A 25,565-nucleotide genomic window follows, 5' to 3' on the forward strand; every position below is an offset into this window, starting at 1 on the left:
ACAGATGGAGGGGCGCGGGGGGCCTGCGCGACCGACGGGGGTCACGAGGGGGCCTGCCGGACAGAGGGGAGCGCACGCAGCAAGGGGTGCCGGGAACCGGGGGCCAGGCTGGAGCCGGGTCCTCGCAGCGCTAGCCGGGAGGGGGGCGAGGTGGGGTGGGCCGGGATCGCCGGCTGGGAGGGGTGGGGGGACCGGGGCAGCGCGCGCAGCGGCTTCTAAGGGGCCTCCAGATTTGGCCGCGGCGCTGACTCCGTCCTCTCCCCATTTTCCTCAGGGGCAGGCGGCGCCGCACGCGGGGAGAGACCTACGGGGATCGCTCGAGCTCCATGTTGGGAAACGCAGCCGCCGCCGCCCCTCGTAGTTAGCCCGAGCCCGAGCTCCGTGCAGCCTGGGCAGTGCCGGGAGGGGGCCCGACCCCGAGAAAAGATGGAGGCCCCGGCCCGCCCCACGGGGGACATCCTGAGGCGGAATCCCCAGCACGACTACGAACTGGTCCAGCGAGTGGGCAGCGGCACCTACGGGGATGTGTATAAGGTGAGGGACGCGGCTGCACACCTGGGCCCATGACTCACTTGGGACCGTTCTAAGCCTTCTCACTTTGTAGGGTGTATGACTTTTCATTATTGCATCCCGTGGAAGTGTGTGTAAGTGTATGTGTGGTGTGTGTGTGTGTGTGTGCTTTCTTTCAAGGATGGCTTCTGGATGGATTGGGAAATTCAGTCATGTTGTTTACATTCCCTTGTAATTCAAGGAGTCGGTTTTCAGTAGAAAAGCTGGTTCTTACTTATCTATGCCAAGTTTTAGCTCTGGACATTCTGAAATTAATGGAGTGGATCAGATGACAGGCCTGTGTAAAATTAAAGTGAATAATGATAGTATATTAAAGAATATATTCTTTGTTGTAAAGTGTACTGGAATCCTAGTAGAGATTTGGTCATTAATAGCCTATTGATGCTTCTGGGGATATTTGGAAAGGCAGAAACACAATTCCTTCCCTCAAGGAACTCCCTTTCGAATACCTTTTCTAATAGGTGCCCTGACCAGACTAATGGACTAGTTTGGAATCAGTAGCTGTTTTCTACATACTCTATTGTACACGCAGTAAAAACATACCTTCTCTTTTTTGTTTTGCTTTTTCTTGCCTTCTATTTAATATTAACAGTTCATATTTGTAGCACTATCCTTATTGAACTCCTTCTTAGGATAGAGCTAATTTTTAGTCTTCTGTGTGCACTGCAGTTGAAAAAAATGGGTGCATTAATTCATACCTATTATCTTCCTTTTATTTGAAATACAATTAGTCTCAGTGATTTGAATATGGATTATCCATTTTTTAGTATGGCATTTAATTTTTAGAATTTCAGAGTCACTTATACCCCATCTGCATATTTTTGGGCATGGAGTTATGCAAACAATTCTTTCTAATACAGTATTTAATTTTGAATATTTTTATTTTCATCTCCCTCTTTTTCCTATAGCACACATTTTTTAGAAGAAAATCAAGAAAAAATATCTTTTTCATAATCCTTTCTCCCTCATGGTTTCCTCTTTCTCCTTAGCTCTTGAAATGTCTACTATTTGATGCCAGAAGAGGCATCTCTAAATTTTACCTGCTTGGTTTATGCCAGGGTAGGCAAGGCTTTAAATCAAGGTTAGAGTAGGTAGGGTATTGATAGAAGGGAGAGAAGAGCTAGCTACTAACTCCTCTCCATCCGCTCATCTGCTTCTCAACTTTTATCTCCTCCTTTTTCCTCCCTCTCCCTCAGTCTCTCTTTATCTAGTTCACTTGGGTTGAAGAAGCAGTTAACATATCACTCTTATCCCTTATTTGACACCCTTCTCTTTTCATCTCCACATTGTTTCCTTCTGGGGGATGAAAATAACCTGGTCTTTAAAAAAAAAAAGTATCAAACTAAATTTAAGAGAAGGAAATCCAAAATGTAAACACTACCTTTCAGTTCTTTACAAGTCCCTTTCTTCCTATTATAGCCACTGTAGACCACTCAAAGAAATGAATAAGGGATAAAGAAGTGTTCAAGAGTATCTAAGTTCCAGCTAAGGATTACTGTGTAACTTAAGGCAGATTTTATTTTGGTTTTGTTATATCTTAGTAAAAGGAGGTAAGAATTCTACAGGTTAATAAAGTGGGTGACAGTAGGCACACATACTCATTTTTTTCCTTCCCTAATATATACTTTTAGAATGAAAATGACAAAGGGAAGTTGAGTAAGTACAATTGGATTTTTGGCAGATTAGTCTTTCTATATAACTGTATTTAGGAAGAGCATTGTATCACTCCATCCCCCCACTCCAAAAGACAAGTACATTGAGTAGAATTTTGTACCTTACCCCTCCTGTATTTGCATAATTGAATAGTATGCAAACTTACATTATTACACAGACTTAGTAAATGTTTGCTTTAGTTAATGGAAAGCAATTACTAGAATATAGTGTGTTTCACTACAATCATAAAAGAGAATTTTTCTCTCTTATATGTTAGAGGTCAGAGATCTTGATTCCTCTAAAAATAGATTTGTATTCTAATAAGTTTAGTGGCTTTTGGGATTACTCAGTAGTTTGTAAGAGGAAATCTTTCTTATTACTTATACAGCATTAGGTATTAGCTTATTATTCCTCATATAAAAAAGTTAACCTGAATATGCCCTTGAAATATGGATAAGATTATAAAATCCATGTATTGGGAACTTATATAAAGATTGGGTGAATGTATTTTTTTGGTGACTTGGGTATTTTTTTTGGATACAAGAGATGTATGTACTGGATAGAGTGATGAATTTGGATTCAGGGAGTTTCCATACCAGGAGTTGCCACACTGAGGTAGTTACAGGTTTCCAGTATTTCTGTATTTTATGACTAATACAAAGAAATGTAATGTTGTGAGCAGGATTTGAAAATGAAGAAGGGCAGAAAGAAAAAGAAAGGAAAAAAGGGGAAAATGTGACGAATAAGTAAGACTATGCTTTAAAATTGACAAATTCTATCTATAAGCATTGTAAATTTACTTATCAGTTTTCAGTAGAAATTTGGCACATCTAGGCATTTGTGAGCCTTGTTCTGGCACTCCAAGGATCAGTTAGCAGTCAGTGTATTGATATTTGCCCTAGCCAGGTTACAGTGGGCAAATGCAAACCAGCAGGGCATTTACTGCAGAACAGCATTTTTCAGGTTATTCCTTAGCCCGGCCTGAGATTGTCCCATTGATTTCTTGGATTGGACTTTAGTGTATGGGCATTCCCTGGATGGCTTGGCATTGGCTTGTAGAATACCTTGCTATGACTAAGGATCTTCTTGTGAACTTCTGGAATGATTTTAGAATTTATCGGAACAGACCCAATGATCCACAAATTCCAGATGTCGTTAGGGAATGCTATTATAGAGAGTCAAGTTAAGCTACAAGGGATGGATGTTTGTTACCAACTACTCTGACCTTTTTCTAGAAAGCATGGGGTGTCTGAATATTCATTTTCTGTCAGGTGTCCAATCGTCAGTCCATAGAGAGCATCACATTGTAGTACTCTGCTCCATCACCTAAGCCAGTTACAGGGCTCTTGAATTTAAGAGGATAGGAGGAGTTTGAGAGGAGTTGCAATTAGCTTTTCAATAAGATAAATTTTGGAGGTAGAAAGAAAACAAGAGCTAGCAATGCTTTAGGTAATAACAACTAGAGTTTTTTGGGTTTTTTTTTTTTGACTCCTGAAGTTGACTTCTACTAAACATGAATCTGGCATTAGTATCCTAAGATAGAGACCTGTTGCTCTAGTCTTCTTTTGATAGACTAGTGATAGATTTTGATGGGTTGTGATAAATCAGGCATTATTAGCACAATGCCAGGTACATAATAATCACTTAATAAATATTTTACCTTTAGAGCAGACATTTTCATTGTGCTGCTTAATGAGTGACTTTGGGAAAGTCAATTAATATCTCTGAACTTTAATTTTTTCCTTTGTAAAATGGAGATAATGTTGCTAATACTACCAGAATTTACAAGGATTGAGTGAAATAATTTATGTCAGGCACACTGTAAACACAAAAATGCTATGTAACTGTGCTGCTAATGATGTAGTTCTGGTGAGACACTTGTAATGAAAGGGGCTCTGGGGAAAGATTTGGAAAGCGACTAGAAAAAACTTTAAGTGACTCTATTTACTTACTTAGTTTATTGGGCTGAGCTGTCCCTACTCCAACTAAATTAAAAACTTGGGATAATTAAGGCTCCCATTACCTTTCTTCAATCTCATGGACTTGTTTTGGAAAACATCAATGTATTGTAAGCCACTTGCAGTTTTTAATTAGGTTAGGTTTAACCTCTGGGTTGCTGTTTACTAATTCTTGTCTTTAGAGATCAGTCTCTATCCATTATTTTGTTTTAGTATAGCTTTAGCAGCAATATTCTCTGCTTCTATTATGTTAAAACAAGTATTTCTTATAAATTTCAAGTGATGAACAAGTCTGAAGGATGTGTAATTGTTTTGAGCTTGAGGTGAAACTCAAAAGTTTCAAAAAAAAAGCAAGCATTTGAAATACACAATGTTCTCGTATGTCTGATATACTAAGATTCTGCTTTCTGGTTCTGGCTTTCATAGTCAGGTAAGTTAGTTTAATCTTGTGACTTGCTGACTTTTATTTTCCTTTGCAAATTTTTCTTGACAATAACAAAATTCATGATAAAAATTAATTTCGAACATAGATGGAAAAGTTAGAGACTATATTGAACAGTTCTCTTGTGAGAAGAATCTTGAAAGCATTTTGGAAGAATGGGAAAGAATTGGCAACAGAGAGATAAAAGGCTGCTCTAAAGGTCACTCATTTAGTGGAAAAGACAGAACTCAAACCCAGGCCTTTGGGACTCCCAAGTCCAGTGTTGTTCTTCCTGACAAATTACATTTGAAATAATAGAAAATTTTAAATTAGTGTGAAAATAGTTGCAACAGAATGTTAGCATTTTCCTTCTCTGCTTTATTAGTTTGTAAAGTTCTGTGAAAAAGTTTTTTTCCTAAGTATAGAATATTACTATTGTTATTGATGTTGTCAATTAACTGTCTTGTGAGTCACCTAATGGACTTCTTATAATAAATAGTATTTTTCAAATAAATAGTATTTATTTGCTTTGCTGTTAGGGAAGCATAAGTTTTACAAAACTTTATCCAGTCTCTCCAAATTTTGTTGAACTTTTTTTTTTATTTAGTGATTTAGTAATTCAGTGATTTTTAGAGAATGTGTGACTGATTTTGTATCACAGAGTTATAGAGTTGGAAAAGAACTTTCCAGCAATCTAATCCAACCCATTCTTGAAAGGAATCCGTACTGTAATATACTAGATAAGGGATCTTTGAGCCTCTGCTTGAAGGCCTCCAAGAAGGGGATTCTATCACCTTCCAAGGCCGTCATTTTTCTTTTAAGCATCAGTAATTGATATGGTTTAAAAAAAAATCTTTTTTTTAAATAAAAAACGTGTCAAACAACAATATCCATGTTCAAAGGAAAAAAGGAGTTAATGTATAAACTAAATCTGTATTATTTCTGGCACATATACGTGTATCCTGAAGGTGTTCTGTTTGTCTTTGTCTCCCAGACTTCCTTCTGCTCACTTCTGTGTATTTAAAAAAATCATTAATTGATACTTGTTCCTTCTTTTAGAGGTGGCATAACTGTCACTACCACCCTACTGTGCTGCACAACTTCCCTTTCCCTCCTACCCCCCAAATAAAAATCTGCCTTGTAACATGAATACTTTTGTGTACAAAGAAGAGAAAATGGAAGTTGTATATGAAACCACAAACATCATTGTGACTTGGGTTTTTTTAAAATGTGTACTCGTTTTGACATGGTAGGTCCAATGTTGTTTCTTGTTCTGTTACCCTTTGAATTTTCTTTTGATCTCTTCTGTGCATTTTCTTTAATTGTTGTATTGACTCTCTCATAATGGCATAGTGGAGCAAAACTCATTAGCCCTGCCTGAAAATATATATCTCATTCTTCATCTCTAGTCCATCAACTTTCTGTCAAGAGTTAGGAAGAGTGCTTCATCATATATCCCCAGGAGTTTTGGTTGGCCATTGCATTGATCAAAGTTCTTAAATGTTAAATTTTTAAAAATCATTATTGTAGTCATGTATAAACTGTCTTGGTTCTGTTCTCTTTACTCTACATTAGTTCATATGAGTCTTCCCAAGTTTCTCTGAAACTTTCTCTTTTGTCATTTGACATTTCTTTGTCATTCAGTATTCCATGGAATTAATATATTATAATTTGTTCAGCCATTGAGCACTCATTTTTCAGTTCTTTGTTATAACAAAAAATACTAAATATTTTTGTACTTAATTTCTTTTTTTTTTTTTTTGGTCAGTTTGGGTTATGTATGTGCCTGGTAGAGGTATAGATAGGTTAAAGGGTATGCAGAGTTTAGTGACTTTTTACGTACAGCTCAAAATTGCTTTCCATGAAGTTCTTATCAATTTACAGTTCTACCAATAGCATATTAGTGGGCCTGTCTTTCCACTGCCCCTCCAACAATTGTCATTTTCATTTTTTGTCATCTTTGTCCACTTGATAGGTGTGATTTGGAACATCAGTTTTAATTTGCATTTCACTTATTAGTGATTTGGAACATTTTTTCCTTTGGATGTTGGATAGCTTGCTTTTCATCTTTAGAAAATTGCCTGTTCATATCTTATGACCATTTATTTTTTGGAGAGTGGCTGTCATTCTTATGTATTTGAACTCCCTGCAAAATTTTTTTCCTACTTGTTTCCCTTATAATTCTAATGGTGTCGGACTGCATTCCAGTTTTCCCAGCAGTTTTTGTCAAAAAAAAAATTAGTCCTTACTCATGATGAAAATCCTGTTCCCTTCCAGAGAGAGAACTGATGAATCCTTGAGGACAGATAGAAGCCTATATTTTTTTTGCTTTATTTTTCATGGTTTTTTTCCTCCACAATATGGCTGACATGAAAATGTTTTGCACATATGTATAATGAGTTTTGTGTTTCTTGCCTTCTCAATGGGAGAGAGAAGGAATGAAGGGAGGGTGAGAATTGGAATTGAAAGTAAAAATTAGGGGGAGAAAAGTCCTTATTCTAGTAGTTGGAGGCTTTGGGTTTATGTAACGCTATGATGCTATGTTTGTTTACTTCTCTTTTGTATAACCAATCTGTTTCACTGATTGATCTCTCTATTTTTCAATCAGCAGCAAAGTTTTGATGTAGTATTTTCCTTCTCTTCCAGATGAATTTTGTTATTTTTTTCTCTAGCTCTCTAAAGTAAGCCTTTCATAGTTTGATTGGAATGCCACTGAATAAATTAATTTATGTAGTGTCATTTTTATTATATTGGTGTGACCTATCCATGAGCAAATAATATTTTAAAAATTATTTAGGTGTGTATTTCTGTAAGGAGTGTTTCCTAATGAATTCACATAGTTTCTCTGTGTGTCTTGATAAGTATACTCCTAAATACATTTGTAGTTATTTTGAATGGAATTTCTCTATCTCAATCTGTTGGTTTTGTTTTGTTTTGGATAATATACAGAAAACCTGAGGGTTATGTGGGTTTATTATGTCTTGAAGATTTTGCTGAAGTTATTTGTTATTTCAGTTAATTTTTATTTGATTCTTTGGGATCCCTAGAGAGGTCATACATCATCTAAAAAAAGCAATAATTTTGTTTCCTTTTGGTTTATGTTTATTCCTTGTTTTTCTTGTTGTATTGCTATAGTAATTCCCAGTACTGTGCCAAATAATGGTGATAATGGCATATAATGGCATTATGGCATCTTTTATTTCTGATTTCATTAGAAAAGCCTTTTGTGGTTTGAGAATTATTATTTTTCCTTTTAACAAAGGCTAATTCCCTTGCTTTTTCCATTTTTTTTTTTGGCAAGGCAATTGGGGTTAAGTGACTTGCCCAGGGTCACATAGCTAGTAAGTGTCAAGTGATTGGTCTGAGGCCGCATTTGAACTCAGGTCCTCCTGACTTCAGGGCTGGTGCTCCATCCACTGCGCCCCCTAGCTGCCCCTTTTTTCCAAATTCTTAACCAAAATGGATGTTATATTTTATCAAAAGTATTTTTTGGTATCTATTGATTATAATCATGCAGTTTTGGTTTTTTTATTAATATGGTATATTATATGTATAATTTTCCTAATATTGAACCAGTCCTGCATTTTGGATATAAAGCCAGCCTGGTCATAGTGCATAGAGTTGAAAATATATTGTTGTAGTGTCTTTGCTAGTATTTATTTAAAATTTTTGCATCAACATTTATTAGGCATATCATTCTATAGCTTTTTTTCTCTATTATGTCTCTCCCTAGTTCAGGTATCAAGATCATATTTATATTATAGAAGTTTGATAAGACATCTTCATGTTTTAGCAAGTTTATGAAATATCGCAGTTGCATGTTGTGGTGATTTTTAATTCCTGTTTTGAGGGAGGTTAGAATAACTTGTGCTCTGGAGTTCTGAACTAAAGTTAGGGCTAAGCTGATCAGGTGTCCTTGCTAAGTCTAGCACCCACATGGTAAACCCTGAGCGGAGAGCCACCATGCTGTCCAAGGAAGGGTGAATTGGTCCATGCTGGAGATAGAGTAGGCCAAAGATCCTGTACCAGTTAGTAGTAGGATTCGACCAGTGAATGGCCTCTGCTCTTGTAGTCTGAGATAGGGATAACTAGTCTGTATCTCTGTCTCTGTTTCTCTTTTTCTTTCTCTCTCTCCTTGCACGAGCTCACACACAAACACACACACACACACACACACACACACACCCCTCTATCTATATCTTTATCTATTTGTCATCTATCTATGTTCATTGTTCTTTACAGGTTTGCTAGAATTTTGGTTTTTTCCTATGGGAGTTCATTTATGTCTTGTCCAATGTATTTTTCTGAAATTGGGTTATTTAAATTCTCACTTGCTATGTTAATCTTGGTGTTTTATATTTTTACAAACAATTCATTTCCTCTAAGTTATCAGTATTGTTGGCTTGTAATTGGGCAACATCGTTTCTGATAGTTTCATTTATTTTAACTTTAATTGTTGTGAATTTCATTTATTTCATCTTCAATTGTTGTGAATTCTTTTTCATTTTTGATACAAGCAATTTAGTTTTCCTCTTTTTTTTGTCAGGCTATTAGTTTAAAAATGTTGCTTTTAGTTTTATCTATCAATTTTTTTCTTGCTTTCAGTTTTATTAGTATTTTTATTTTCACAATTTATTTGGAGTTTATTTGGGGTTTTTTAATTTGTTGGTTTTCTGGGTTTATTTTTATTTTTAATCTTGCATACCTAATTCTATTGTTTCTTTTTCTTATTGACTTTCATCAGTTTTCACCTCTAAGATAGAAACTTCCCCCTGAGATTTTTTTCTAGCTGAATGTCAAAAGTTTTGGCATAGTTTCATTGTTGTCATTTTTTTGATGTTTTTATTACTTCTACAATTTGTTGTTTGACCCACTAATTCTTTAAGATTGTATTATTTAATCTCTAGGTAATTTTTAACACTTTCTTCAAAGACCCTTTATTGAATATAATTTTTATTTCATTGTGGTCAGTAAAGAAGGAATTTAATATTTCCATTTTCTGCCTTTGTGAGCTTTTTATGCTTTAACACATGATCAGCTTTTGTGAAAGTGCCATATGTAGCTGAGGAATATCTAAACTTCCTTTAAAAAACTATGTAATAATCACTAGAGCTCTATCATATTTAAGTTTTCTAAAGTTATTTTCAGGTCCTTAACTTTTTTCTTGCTTAGATTTGTCTTGGTATGAGAGAGATACGTTGAGTTCCCTCACTATGAATAGCTTTAGTCTCTTATTTCTCTCTGGAATCCAGTTTACTTTTTCTTTACTTATTTAGAAGCTATGCCATTTGAAACATTAATTAACGAGTGAATAAAAAAGAACTTAGTGCTTACTATGTACCAAGTAAGTTCTGGGAATAAAATAGCAAAGTTTCAAGGGCCTCATGTTCTAATTGGGGGAGACAACACATGAAGAAAATTCATCTGCAGGAAAAATGGAAAGTCTTAGAAATATGAGTTCAGTAGTGGGGCAGATGGAAAAGTTTAGAGATCCTTGGATCAGGAATGTTACCTCTGCTTTCTTTCTCGTGGTTCCTCCTATTCATTCTAATTCTTCTTTACAACATGACTAATGTGAAAAAATGTTTGATAAGAATGTATATGGGTTTAGTTGGGAGCTAAATTGAGTTTAGTGGGAACATAACAGATTTTGCTTTAGTGCTTTCTTTTAATTCTGTGTGAATCTTTATTTCAAGTGTATTTCTTGGATTCTTATTTCTAATTCATTCTGCTATCTTCCATCTACTTTATGGGATGTTTATCCCATTTGTCCTATCTACATTCATGGTTATGATTGTAAATGGTATATTTCCCTCTGCCCTTTGATGTTGTATTTTTTCCTGACTTTTTTCCCTAACAAACTCTCCCCTCCTTACCCAGAAGAAGTTGGTGAGAAGAATGTGCTTAACATTGGTGATTTCTTAATTGACATGAACTGTTTTAACTTTACTGTTCCCCTCTTCTCACTGTCCCTCTTTCCAGTGCAGGTTTTTATTCTTTCTTTCCTTCTAATCCTTCCTTATTGCTCCACCTTCCAACTTTGAACTTTGTTTTGCTTATGAATACTCCTTCACCTGTTCTACCTTTTCTTTCTACTCTCCCACTTTCCTGTTCGGTACTACATACTTCTATTCCAGACTCTTTGAGTTTGTATGTGTGTTTTCATTCTTTCTCTATCCAGTTCAAATGAAAATAAGATTCACGTGCTGCTGATTCCACCTAGCTCCTCTTCAATATTTGAAGGTGAGGTCTCCCCTCAGAACTCAGTAGAGACAGTCCAGGACCCTGAACCCAAGAGCCTGTGGAATAGTAGTGCTTCCAGCCTAGTGCCCTCAACCATTTTCCTGATAAGCAGCCCCTGGGTAGTGGCAGCCTGGTTACTGCTCCTTCAAGTGCTGCAGCCATAGCTACTGAAGACCCAGAAAAGAAAAGTTCTTGTCTTCAGAGGCCTTGGCATTGTCAAATGGTTCAGTATCAGAAACTGATGTGATGTGTGTGAGGTGATAAATTTCCTTTCTCCTCAATTTATTTTCTCTCCCAAGACCATCTAAACAAAACAAAACCACCTCAGGGTTTCTGTCCACCCAATTTAGCTCCCTCTATGACCCTTGAAGTCATTAGGGTTCTGGGATGACACTTGTTTCTTCTATTATATTAAAGAATAAATTGTCATATACCCTTTTCTAATTGTTCAAATCTACCATTCTGTGTTTCTCTTGATTCTTGTAATTGTATTTCACAATTTCCCCTCTGTTCTGACCTTTTCATCAAGAACGATTGGAAATCATCTGTTTCATTAAAGGGCCATTTTTTTTCATCTGTAGGATTTACTGGATAGGTCTTCATTGTCACATAATATGATGATTCTTAGATTCTCTTTACTAGGCCTCTTTTCCAGGTCAGTCAGTTTTGATAGTATATAGCTTCTACTCCCCCCCCCGCCCCCCTTTTCTAAAAATTCAGTCTTGACTTTATTTTAATTTTTAAAAATTTATTTATTTTTAGTTTTCAGCATTCACTTGTGTAAGTTTTTGAGTTTTAAATTTTTTCCACCTCCCTCCTCTTCTCCTTCCCAAGATGGTGTGTGATCTGATATAGGCTCTACACGTACTTTTTTTTTTTAATTTTGGAGGCAATGGGGGTTAAGTGACTTGCCCAGGGTCACACAGCTAGCTAGTAAGTGTCTAAGGCTGAATTTGAACTCAGGTCCTGACTCCAGGGCGGGTGCTCTATCCACTGCACCACCTTGCTGTTCCATATGCATTCTTATTAAACATATTTTCACATTAGTCATGTTGTAAAGAAGAATTAGAATGAATAGGAGGAACCACGAGGAAGAAAAAACAAAACAAAAAAAAGAGAGAGAGCAAATAGTATGCTTCCATCTGCATTTAGACTCTATAGTTCTTTCTCTGGATGTGGATAGCATTTTTCATCATGAGTCTTTTAGAGTTTTCTTAGATTCTTGCATTGCTGAGAAGAGCTAAGTCTATCGAAGTCAGTCATCACACAGTATTTTAGTTTTTCATTGCCTCGTGTAGTCATTGCTTTCTGTTTGGTTAATTCTTATTTTGAAGGAGTTAAATTCTTAGGTAAGGTTTACTACTGTCTGTCCTAAGCTATTATTTGTCATTTTCCCCCTTCCTAACTGGTTATTTCCTTTAAAATTGCATTTTGTATCTTGTTTTATTTCCTCCAAGTGCACTTGTCATCCTTGTGACTAGTACATTTTTGATACTCTACTTGGATTTGTGGCATTAACTTCTTCTAGGTTTATCCCTTGGGCTTCTCTCAATCCATAGTATTTCTTTATTGTGTTTGGGAATTTTTTCTTTTTACTCATCTCCACCCTAGGTTTCTGGATTGGAACTTTGTGCTTGGGTCAGATTCTGCTCCCTCCTATACTCTAAAGATGGTGTAAGCAGACTCTGCTTGGTTCTGGATGTGGTAACTAAAACCGTGCTTCACCTTCTGTAGGAATTCTGAGTTTTGGCTCGATCTTGGTTGTGGCTTAACTTGGACTTTGGCATTGGCTCGTTCTCTGTCTCCACATTCCACAGTCTTGCATCTGTATTTGTCTCTATATGAATTAGACAGGTCCCAACCAGATATTGTTGATTGTTCTAATAGTAGGATTCTTGCCAGACTCCAGGGACTTTGCTTATGAGGTGGTGAGGTACTTCACTAGCTCAGGAATGGGCTGCTGGGCTATCTCGGCTGGCCCAGTCTCCTGATGTGGGCAGCCACCTACCCTGACTTGTCTCTACTTAGTGCCTCTATAGGATACGAGAAACTTCTGCAGTCCCTGGCTGGACAAAGGAGGCCACAGCTGCTTGTCCTTGATCTTCTTCATCATTGTTTCTTTGAGTACATTTGCAGAACTCTTTCTAAGATCTGAGCTCTGCAAAATTCAGACACTCCCCTGTCTTTTTATAGTCCCTTTTCTCCTTTTTTAATGTTAATACTATTTCTCTAATGATGTCAACAACTGCCCACCAACTGCCATTCCTAGGGCAGGCAAGCTCACCTAGCTAAAGCAGCAGGGCACCATGAGGGACAGATGGGAGGCAGCATGTCCCAAGCAAATCAAACTTTAGCACCTTGACCGCTGTCTCCCCTCAGAACTCAGTAGAGACAGTCCAGGACCCTGAACCCAAGAGCCTGTGGAATAGTAGTGCTTCCAGCCTAGTGCCCTCAACCATTTTCCTGATAAGCAGCCCCTGGGTAGTGGCAGCCTGGTTACTGCTCCTTCAAGTGCTGCAGCCATAGCTACTGAAGACCCAGAAAAGAAAAGTTCTTGTCTTCAGAGGCCTTGGCATTGTCAAATGGTTCAGTATCAGAAACTGATGTGATTTAATCAGTGGAAATGACATTAGAGAGGAGGCATTATCATCTGCTTTGCCATTCCATCTTAAGGGCCATGGGGCTTTCCATTTGAATTGAAGTTGATTCCTTCCATATGTGTCATTTCCCCCTTAGATTGTGAGCTCCTCAAGAGCTGGGACTGTCTTACTTTTCTGTTTGTATCCCCAGTGCTTAGCGCAGTGATTGTACATAATAAACACTTAAATTAAATGCTTTATTCATTTGTCAAATTCTCTTTATCCTGTCTCTATCTTGTTTATACATAGTTTGTGTGCATTTTGTCTTCCCCTTTAAACTGGGAGTTCCTTGAGACTGGCAACTATTTTTTGTTTTTGTTTTTGTTTGTTTTTGCTTTTGTAACCCCTGTGCCTGGCATATAGTAATAATAATAGTTAGCATTTATATAGTACATTAAGGTTTGCAAAGTGCTTTGCAGATTTCTCATTTTATCCTCACAATAATCCTGGAGGGTAGGGGCTTTTGTTATCTCCATTTTATAGACGAGACGGGTAAAGTAAATAGAGGTAAAGTGATTTGCCTAGTGTCACATAAGCTAGTTCTAGTTAAGTATCTGAAACCAAAGTTGAATTCAGGAGAAACTTGATCTTTTCCAACTTAGCTTTTTTGCTTCTCATTTTAGCTATGTTGCTTTTAGATGCATTTGCTTCTATATGTTATATGCCTCATCTCTTCTGATGATCAACCTCTCGCTCTTTTTTTAAAATAGTACCAAATTGTTTTGATGATGACTTGCTTTTTCACTCTCTTATACATCTCACTTAATTTAAAAAAAAATGTTAATTTTTGGTATATGAGACCTCAAGGGCTTCTATTTAGCCCTGCATACAATAACCAGCATGAATAGCAGGCTGTGGAGTGGGTAGTAGCAGCAGCCCCAGTGGGCATCAGCTGTGGCAGTGGTGCAGGCCGCTGTGACTGTGGGCAGTAAATAAAGATATGGGCTACAGAAGAGTGGGCTCTAGTATGGGCAGCATCAAAGGCAGGTGCACTGTAGCTCTTTGTTTACTTATCATCTAGAAATGATTGACCTTTTCACATTGCTGTTAGTATAACTTCCAGTGGTTATTAGATAACTTCTCAAGGGAGGGCTTGAAGGGCTAAGGGATAGTATTATTAGAGGGTCTTGCTTTCTGGCACTGTTGATCAGTCATTTTTCAGTTGTGTCTGACTCTTTGTGACCTTATTTGGGGTTTTCTAGACAAAGATACTGGAGTGATTTGCCATTTCCATCTCTGGCGCATTTTACAGATGATGAAACTGAAGCAAACAGGGTTAAGTGACATGCCCAGGGTCACACAGCTAGTAAGTGTCTGAGGCCTTATTGGAAATCAAAAAGATGAGCCTTTCTGATTCTAGGGCCAGCTCTCTGTCGATTGTATAGAGGTAAAAGCGTCTGCCTATCTAGCCCCCTCTGAAGAAGGGGGCAGTTCTGTAGAAGTCTGTAATGGGACAAAGATTTTGCATTCCCCCCTCCCCCCAGCCACTTGGGGCTCCCAGGGAGGGGGGTGGGTTGTGGCTAATTATCCATGGGACAGTAAATCAGGGTACAGGTCGGTATTCCCTGACCCTTGATTGAGGGTTGGTGACTACGTAGGAAATGTCATCTTTGCTGTAGTTATTATATTCCTAGTGCTTCTCCTACTTATAATCAACTTTGTGACTCACTATGAACTGCAAAGATTTGGCTTCACCAACCACATGGACCAGTTCAAACTCATTTAGACGCAGGACACAGTCCTTCAAAAGCGGGGAAGGAGGTGAAGTTTAAGACTTATGCTCTTTCATATCCAGTTACTCTTTTAGGTGGCTGATACATTGTTTTGTTTTTGCTATCTTTCTGGTTTAGTTTTCTTCCCCCTCCTTTGGTATTGTCTATGTCAGGCTCCTTTCATCGCAATTGACTAACAACTTCCCTAAAATCACAGTTGACTTAACGACTGCCCTAAGTGGGAGAAGGTCCTCTGGAAGAACTTAAGAACCTTACCTCAAAAGGAAAGGAGGTGTGGTGAGAGTAGGATTCCAATCCCCCTTTCCCCTTTGCTTCCCCATGCAAATCAGGTTAGTTTTTTCCTTTAAAAAGTATTGAAACTGTCATTGAGATTTGATTGATTCAACCTACATAAAATAGGTGCTACCCTTATCATATAGGATAAACAACTAAAAGCGGATAATTTACATTTGATTAGTAGTCCATAGACTTTCTCATCTTGTGGTTTCATCTCCCGTTATAGTTTGAACTTCAAATTTGTGCTTGTTCCATTTTCTCAAATCTGCCTTCAACAAGCACTTATTGAGTACCAGCTTAATGCAGTGTACCAGCTTATGCTAGGTGGTAGGATTAAAAAGACAAAACCAAAACCCTTTCCAGCCTTTTGATTCTATTAGGAGGGAAACAACATATGCATAGGTAAGAATATTTACATGTGTATATATATGTATATATGAAAACATGAGAAGGGGCAGTATAGGAAGTAACATTTGAACTAATCCTTGAAAGGAGAGAGGGAATGTGAGAGTGAGAGCTTCTTAGTTATTAATTAATTGGGGTTTTGAGCGTGGAACATCCCTTTTATGCTAGCATGTCATATGTTTATTCAGGTTGTTGATAAACTGCCCAGGGTCAATAAGAATTTCATGTAGCATCCCATTGGAGACTTCCTTTCAAGTTGATATGGAAAGCTTTATGTATAAAGCCCTTTATGTGTAGTCATTCAGCCACTTTTGAATTCATTTTAATTATACTATCACTTTTCCACAAGAATAACATGAGATATTTTATTTGATACTTTGCTACAGTCTGAGTAAACTAGAGCTACAGTATTCCTATTCGTGCCTTTCCATCTTGTGTAATCCTTCTGTTATTGCAGAGTAGTGGAAAAAGGAATAGACTTCTCAAAATAACAACACTTTTAGATATCCAACTTAACTCACCTTAGACCCTAATTAGACCCTCAAGAAGAGGACATGGTCTTGAATGAGGTAGAAGCTTAATAAATTCTTGTTGATGGGAAGATTTGTGCAATCTTATGAAGAATGAAGAACCAGGAGAACGAAGTATATAATAACTATAAATAAATTTTTTTTTGGGTGAGGCAGTCAGGGTTAAGTGAATTGCCCAGGGTCACACAGCTGGGAAGTGTCAAGTGTCTGAAGCCAGATTTGAATTCAGGTCCTCCTGACTCCATGGCTGATGCTCTATCTGCTGCGCCACCTAGCCGCCCCACTATAGGGAATTTTTTAAAAATCTCTAAAAGAAAACTGAACTCTTAGTAATCATAATGATTGATCTTTGCCCTGGATTATAAAAGATGAAATGCTCTTCATTCCTTTTGGTAGAGACTGGGTAGTTAGGAGTCCAGTATATTTTTTATGTAACACTCATTCCCTCAGTTTACACTGGCAGGTTGGGTCCCTAGATGCTGCTACTTTCAGAATCTTGGGGGCAACTTGTAAGTGGCTCCTCCTAATACTACCTCATTAGCCCTGCTGGCCTCCTTCCCCTTAATTTGCCAGTAGACTCAGTTTTTTAGCTAAGGCAATTTATTCACGTGATATATAGCAAGAATAGTTACAGAGCCATTTCCCCCTCAATCCAAGATGTGCTGTCCTGCAAATACACATTTAGCTCATGGGGCAGAGGGGAAGCGTGGATGTGACATTAAAGTGCAGTTGTACTAAGTTAATGTATGGGGAGCAAAAGGTAACTTACAACTCCAGAACTGTAGGACCTCCACTTAATTTCTTTCTAATTTCTTTCCTGGAAGGTCTTCACAAAGTTTACAGGCAGTGGTATCAGCATTGGACAAATTACTCCACTTCTCAGCTGGCCTGACTCCATGATGGACACATAGTCTTGACTGAATGGGTCATTTTGCTACTGTACTAGGTCAGGCAGATTGTTTGGGGTTCTCACCAGGCTCATTGTTACTGGTTTGGACTAGGAAGATTGCCCAGCTCCCGGGTTCTGCTAATTTTAGGGTGGAATGGACAAATCACTCAACCACTGGTTGGTTGCTGGACTGGACCAGGAAGGTCATTCAGCTTCTGAGCAGTGACTGCCAGACAGAACTGGACGGGTTGCGTAGTGTGATGCGTGGTGTATATGCTAAACTCACCATTAAGTATGCTAAATAGTGTGATAGAAACACTAAATCAGATTTAGACTTATCAATGAATGCAATTTCTATTAATTGATAGTTTGTAATTAGCTATTCAACAATTCATACCTCAGACCCTCTAGAAAAAAAACACCAAACTCATTCTTAAAAGGTCCCAGTAAACACATCATATCAATGTTCACAACAGTGTTCCCTTGTTACATCCAAGTTCTGATTGCTGTTGGAGTTACCTAAACTTATGATGATAAGAGACTACCAATCAAAGCTTCAGTTTTTCTAAATCATTAGCAGGTGTTTATCAGTTGTGTGTACGTCTTCTTACATAAGCAACTTATATAATAACTACTGATTTACAAAATGGAAGCTTCAGACAAAATGGAGTTGCTGGTGCTAAGTTAACATACTTATTCCCACTACCCTGGAGCACTTAGTATCAGTTGACTCTGGCTTGGGTAGGTCATTAGGTTTCTGGGCTCTGCATCTCAGGGTTGATCCACTGGACTCTCTGGGCTTGCTCTTTGATGAGCAGTTGTATTCTCTTTCCACTTGTATTCTCTTTCTACCTTCAGCCATAGGCTGAGGTAGGTAGTACTACGCTCTCTTCAGCTGGAGTATTCTTTTCATTTGGAACTCTGTGGCTCTGTTTTAGCTAGGGCAGTGACGTTTAGCATAGGATTACAAGAAGGCTTTTTGTTTTGACTCTGTCAAGCCTCTCTTCTTAGGTTTGTTAGCTCCTGGTAGGGGTTGGGAGAATTTTGTTCAGCCATCATTAAGGCTCTTTGCCCAGCCTTAAGAGTGATGAGTCACAGTTCAGTCAGTTACAGTCTTCAGTCGCAGTTCAGTCCATTACATTTCTTTGCCTTTCACCATCTTATGCCTAGGTGGCTATGGGCAAAGGTGTGAAGCCAATATATGTCCTGGAGGCAAATTCATTGCTTTTATATTTTTGTTCAGTGTCAGACTGAATTAATTTCTTGAAGTATTGAATGATTTGATGTCCTTGCTGTTCAAGAGACTCTCAAAAGTCTTTTCCAGCACCACAAAAGCATCAGTTCTGCAGTGCTCAGCTTTCCTTATAATCCAACTCTCATAGTCATACATTATTACTGGAAAACTCATAGTTTTGATTATATGGACCTTTATCTTCAGGGTGATGTCTTTACTTTTTAGTATACTATCCAGATTTGCCATGGCTTTCCTTCCAAGGAGCAAGTATCTTTTGATTTCCTGGTTGTGGTCACCGTCTGCAATGATCTTTGAGCCCAAGAATATAAAATCTGATACAGTTTTCATTTATTCTCCCTCTATTTGCCAGGAAGTGATGGAACCAGTTGTTAAGATGATAGTTTTTTTCATATGAAGATTCAAGCCAGCTTTTACATTTCTCCTCTTTCACCCTCATTAAAAGGCTTCTTAATTCCTTTAAACTTTCTGCCATCACAGTGATACCTTCTTCATATCTGAGATTGTTAATATTTCTCCACTCTCTCTTAATTCCAGATTTTGATTACTCTAGCCTGGCATTTCACATGATGTACTTTACGTATACGTTAAATAAATAAGGTGACAATATACACCCTTGTTGAGCCATTCAAGCCTCAGAATCTTTATTAGGTAGAGGAATGTTTATTTTTCATTTGAATGTTTCTTTTTTTCCCCTTTACATTTCAACATCTCTTTCTGAAGCCCTTCTAGATCTCTAGCTTTTGTGGAGGAAACCCTTTCACATGTACAGTCAGTTGTGTTCTCTGAATAATGTGGTTTCACTTAACTTTTTTTCCCTTTCTTACCAGGAGGGGCTTAATGAATATGTGTGGAGGTACATCCCAAAAATGACCAAGTAAAAGCTCAAAGCTTTAATGACTATGTTAGAAAGAAATGCTTATTATATTGTATTGCTGTCATCCTTTATATGCATTAACATAAGAAAGACTTTTCTTAAGTAGAGCCATTCAACAGTGAATACAAATAGGCTTCCCTAGACTAGGAGAGCTACCAGCCCAAAGTTTAAGATTCTTTTATTCTGTATTCCAAAGGTAAAGTCCTGGATCTTCATAGTCCAGTTAAAGATATTGTTACAAATGGGCCCATGCTTAGGGTTTTTTTAGACCTGACTTTCCCTGAGGTTCCCTCCCCCTAATCCCCCCCCAAAAAACAAATAAAAAACCCCTCCAAAGCCTGGCTAGTTTATCCCAGCCTTATTATTTTCCTTCTTTGGTAGGGGAAGATAAGAAAATGATGAAGATGAGTGTTTTGGGGATTAGGGATATCTGCTTTGGTTGATAAAAAGTATATGTATGAATGTATAATATTGTATGTATATGTGAATACATATACTATAACACATACACATACTTTTATACATGTATGTTGACAACCTTCCACAGAGTTTGTTCTAAGAAAGAGACAAATGAAATAGATTATTTGTCCACATTTTACTTTCTTTCAAACTGGTGACATGCATTACATGGGAGTTACAGTCCAGAAGTGGGCCCTCCTAAGGGGCCAGTTCAGAACCAGCTCGATTTGGAAGTTGGGGGTGCCCAGTTTATATACCTTTTCAACAGGTGCTGATAGCACCCCCACTATCATTTACCTCTGGACAGAGGAAATACTTGTTATGTCAGACCACCCCACCAACCATACCAGATCACTCCCAGCCTTGGGCTGTGTAGGCAGAAGAATCTGTCTCCACCCAAGCCTGAGCAGATAGGCTGGGGGGTGGGGGGGCTTGGCTAGAATTTCTTATTCTAGATTGAATACAATCTCATTATCAGTAATGTCCTTCTAAAGGACTTTGACAAAGGGGCCTGGGGGCTGGAGCTCTGAGTCTAGAAATCATTTTTCACTTTTCCCCATCTGATTCTAGTGAGAGGTGTAGCCTTGTCAATGAATCACTGATATAGTAACAATATGAGAGGGGGGAAAGAGGAGAAATTGATCTACCCATTGACAAAGCCCAAGGGGGCAGTCCCTTTAGTAAGTAAATAGAGTGTGCAGATAAAAAGACAAAGGGAAAGAGTAAACAGTGATTAAAATTGTCCATTTAAGGCTCAGGAGTCTCATCTCCTACAGCTGTCCAGTGTTTGGCACATCATCTGATTAAGTTTTCTAAAAGGTCAGAGTGTGGTTTAAGCAGTCTCCAGCAGGCTGTCTTCTTTAAACTCCTTGTAGGAATCCTGTTTCTTGTTAAAATCTCCTACAAAATTGATCTTAACATGATTTTAAATTACCTTGCCAATAACCAGGTCAAATAATGAAAGTTAACTCAACCCTTATGTCTCTATTATTATAAAATTAAAAAAATTGGGACCGTGGCCAATTTTCATGTTGATATATCTAAGAAAAATTAGAACCCAGTTTTATACTTTGTATTAATTCATTATTCATCTCCCCCATCAGGAGGATGAGATTCTACTAAGGAATTAATAACAGAACACTTTTATAAGAAGATGAGACACCAGTACATACAAAATACATTGAGTGATCAGTTTTAAAACAGTACTACATATCAAGTAATAAAACAATTCCAACTTCTGGTCAAATAAAAAACCCTTAATTAAAGTGGATGCTTCTTTTAAGGCATTTATAAGATAGACCGCAAGTCGTTCTTCTTTTAAAATTAACTAATTGTAACAGAATTGAGGCAGTTAGGATATTAACTAAGTAGCAAAATCATATCCTGGTTTCATAAGCTAATCATCCCCATATCATTATGAGGAATTTAAGGACCCTAACTTATATAGCAATATATACTAGTAACAGAGGTCAAGGCTAAGTAGTTGTTTGGACTTAAATTCTAGGCCAAATAGCTCAATTTTATATTTGCATCTTAGTATAGTAACTCAGATGTTCCAGTATCAATCTATTATTTAAGAAATTTAATATCATGCTTAGAGAACTTTTTGATTATAGAAATTTGCCATAAAAGAATAGGGACATAACTATAGTGAGGGAACAATATTTCCCTAACTTCATGTCAATTCCTGACAGAAGTTATATAGATGGCCAGTAACATTAAGCCAGGCTTAAAGTCTGCCAGATGTCATAGTGGGGAAATTGAGTCAGGAGAATCCTGGGTTTTCCCAACCTTTCCCCGAGAAACAACATCTGCAGTTCATAAATGCAGTTCATCCCCACAAGGTTGCTGGCATCATGGATCATTGGCTCAGTAGCATTTCTTGCTAATCATACCTGGAGTCAGACTCCAGTAACGTCAGTTAACAGTCCCATAAGGTCTTGAATAGCAAGTTCCAATAATCAGTTTCAGGTATGTGACTATAATCTCACGTTGGTAACACACTAAGAGATTCACCACAGAAAAATAGTACTGCTCTCAGACTCCCTTAACAATGGGATCTTAAGACTCTTTAAGGTGAGCCTTGAGTAGTTGAATATATTCAATTTTCCCCATAGTTACTACTACAAGATAAGTTACTATTCTTTATAGATTTGCACCTCTGTTTCTCAAGCTTATATACCCTTCTCTAACCATACTGAATATGAAAGAACAAGATACTTCAGGAATTGAATCTTACACAAATCATAAGTTCAAACTCTAATTTCAACTCTTGTTTAGGCCATAGAATAAATTCAGGTCAAAACAGCAAGATCTTTCCCACTTACAGCTCATTACAGTAATTTAGATGCTTTAGCATTAATCGCTAACCTTAGATCTCTGATGCTACATCCATCAAGCTGCTGACTCTGATTCTATTTCTCTGAAAGCACTCATTTAAGGCCAGTCCAAGGACACAACAAACCCAGGAATGAAACTCAAAAATTCATTGTTATGCATATCAAATTATTATCGCAATAAGCTTACAAATCGAAATTTAATAGGCCTTCTAAAAATAACACGAAAGATTTTGCAAAACATTTCTTTGTAAAAGTATTTCCCTTTCTTAAAAACAGCTTACAATTTATCCTGATGTTACTATAACAAATTAAATTCTCCAAATAGCTTAGTTAACAGTCTTAATTTTCATAAGTGAGAGCTAAATAATTTTAGCTGAAACTTCCCTTTTAAAATATATACAAAACTTGGAAGTTTATGATATCTTAAATTATAGTACTTCAGAATATTACAACACATTGTCAGATAGAATGACCTTACAGTTTCCTAACTCATTCATTTTTTTTCTTTCTGACAACTTTTTTAATCTAACAACTTCTAGATCGTAAGAGAAATTGCTTTTCTAACAATATAGGTGATACAATTGTTTACCAAATTACACAATATAAGAAAATTTAGTAATATGACAATGCCATAAACAATTATCATGTATTTAAAACTTGAAACAAAACCACTTAATTACCAATGAGGTGACCTTAATTTAGTTGGATGTACTTACAAATTGCTTTACACAGAAAATCATTCATCTCATCATCATTGGCATTGTACTGATGACATCTAAGAAAACTCATGTAGAGTTACCAAGTATGAAACAATTACATTTAATTAAACAGTTAACATTCAGATAGCATTTGTCTTATGCACTGTCAAGCACTTTATGATCATGTGATCCTCACAACATCCCTGGGTGGGTTCCATTATTATCCCCTTACAGAACAGTAAGCTGAAGTAATAGAACTTTCTTGGGGCCATACAGTTAATAAATTTCTTGATGCCAAATAACAATATCTTTTTGTGCTTAATCCTGATAGGAAGAGATGCTGTTCTTATTCTTTCAGGACAGATTTTGGTTTAAATAAAATTAGATCTGGATTTATAATTGCAAATGATAAACATTTTAATTTTTTTCAAGTTCAATACTTGTGGCCCTTTAAAAGAAAATATTATCCATAAATTCATATATTCCCTTAAAAAGCATGTGGTGACAATTCCCAGCTCTGAATAACCCTTTTTATTCTCTACTCCCTTTTTTGAGGCTTAACAGATAAAGAGATGCCCTAAGCATACCAGCTCCTCATTCCATCCTCTTGGGAATTTCAGACTAATGCATATAAAATTTTACTAACAGTTTGAAATGACCTGTTATCATCAAATTAGCTAAAGGTTTTGGCCCAGGTAAAAAGACCTAAGGAATTTGATTTAATGCTGACAGGGTGTGGTCAGTTTCCCTAGGCAGAAACCTCCAAAGCTTGTAGAGTTAACTTAATAATTAATTGAACAGAACAAGGAAACATTTTAAGATTTTATGTAATAATCGCAAATCACAATAACTAATATCTTTACTACAGCCAATATTTATGTAGTGTTGGATTTAATAAGGCCTTCCTACAGATTTATCCTGAAAGGCGGGTGGATATAATTCCTTCTAACCTTACTCTATAATTTTATCTATTGGTTTTCAAATCAAGCTACAAAATTTTCATTTTTAATCTTTCTACTTAAAGCAAAATCAAACTTCCTCATACCTTCTCAACATGCTTAAACCATCTGAAGCTGGCACGAGGGCACCCAGAACAACTATCTAAAGATGGGGGCAGGGGCTTAGAGCCCATGGGCGTCTGCTGCCCACTCCCATCTGCCCCCAAATCTTTTATTTCCTACCTTCCCTATTTTCAATCAAGCCTTTATTTCTCTTTCCTAATCTTTCTAACCCATTACTCAGACTGCCTCCACTTTCCTTTACATGCAACCATATCCCAGAGTGCACATACCATTGTTAGACATGCAGTGGCTTATGTTCCTGTCCTGTTGAAACACAAGAGTGGGATTCTGGCTACTCCCAAACCTCATTAACAGATTACAAAAGGCTTGACTGCCTAATTACACAGTTGTCCAAATTAAAAATCATACTCATTCCAATTTTGTCCTGCTTGTCTTCACTTTTTACAATCTGGAGGGAGTTAATGCTTAATAATTTATAAATCAAGAGAGCTGTATTTCTCGCACACCTTTCACAAAGAATGTTAATATGCATTTTAACCAAATCACTGAAATCCTAAAGTGTTCTCATTTAAGGCTGTGATATAAAAGCCCTCATCAAAATGTCTCAAAAGACAAAAGTTTAGTTTTGCAGTTTAAACACATTGTCCTGATGTCAGATGTATTGTGAGGAGGGGTGCAAAGACAGTTCTCTAGATTTAATTTAAACATAATCTACAAACTTTAGCTTTGAGATCTTATTAAACCTGAATTCAAACTCTCAGCTTTCTCTCTCAGCCTTTTGATTTAATCTTATACTGCTAAAGCTGCTACTTAGCTGATTTCTCTTCCAACCAACTTCAGGGAGAGTCTGACCTTGCTTTGTAATTCCATTACTTATTATCTAACTTTATTCTTATAACCCCAATTTGACCAATGTTGGGACCCTCCTAAAAAGAGTCTTAATCTCCTGCTGAATGCCTAAGGTGGGAGTTATTTCCTAGTGTTCTCTCTAATTAGAGACCTTAGAAGTTTTCCTGGCTGCATTTTAAACATTTTATCTATCTATCTATCTATCTATCTATCTATCTAGGTTAAGTGACTTGCCTAGAGTCACAGAGTTAGTAAGTGTCAGAACTCAGGTCCTCCTGACTCCAGGGCTGGTGCTGTATCCACTCCACCACATAGCTGTCCCTGCATTTAATTAAATTAAATTAAATTAATTAATTAACTTATTTATTTTTGGCTAGGCAATGGAGTTAAGTGACTTGTCCAGGGTCATACAGCTAGTAAGTGTTACGTGTCTGAGGCCGGATTTGAACTCAGGTCCCCCTGAACTCAGGGCCGGTGCTCTATCCACTGTGCCACCTAGCCTCCCCCCATCCCTGCATTTTAAATCTTTCACCACAGACGTGACAGTCATTGTTACAAACAGAGTGACAAAGCAGAGTGAACATAAATCTAATTTTCTTGTTGGATTTCTATGCTTTGTTTTTTCTTTTTTTTTTTAAGATGAACCAATTTCGAATTAGAATTAGACTGCTCAAAATTCAGAGTTATCTTTTAGTTTCACATCCTTCTAAAAGCAACCATTTCAGATTATAATATAATTTATCATATGCCAA

The 25,565-nt window shown here is 37.2% G+C and overlaps 1 protein-coding gene across 2 annotated transcripts in view; it reads left to right on the forward strand.

The window, feature by feature from the left end:
- The first annotated feature begins 302 nt into the window (after positions 1-302).
- Positions 303-25,565, forward strand: part of MAP4K5 (mitogen-activated protein kinase kinase kinase kinase 5) — a 176,444-nt gene continuing 151,181 nt past the window's right edge. The window contains exon 1 of one of the 2 annotated variants that reach the window (XM_027849199.1): positions 303-534. In XM_027849199.1, the coding sequence (XP_027705000.1) occupies positions 427-534 (108 nt within the window). In that variant the 5' untranslated portion in view covers positions 303-426. The remainder of the gene's footprint in view (positions 535-25,565) is intronic. The other variant, XM_027849198.1, reaches the window with a different exon arrangement.

Source organism: Vombatus ursinus, unplaced genomic scaffold (genome assembly GCF_900497805.2).
Source record: "Vombatus ursinus unplaced genomic scaffold, bare-nosed wombat genome assembly UNPS02007284.1, whole genome shotgun sequence".
Classification (NCBI taxonomy): Eukaryota; Metazoa; Chordata; class Mammalia; order Diprotodontia; family Vombatidae; genus Vombatus; species Vombatus ursinus.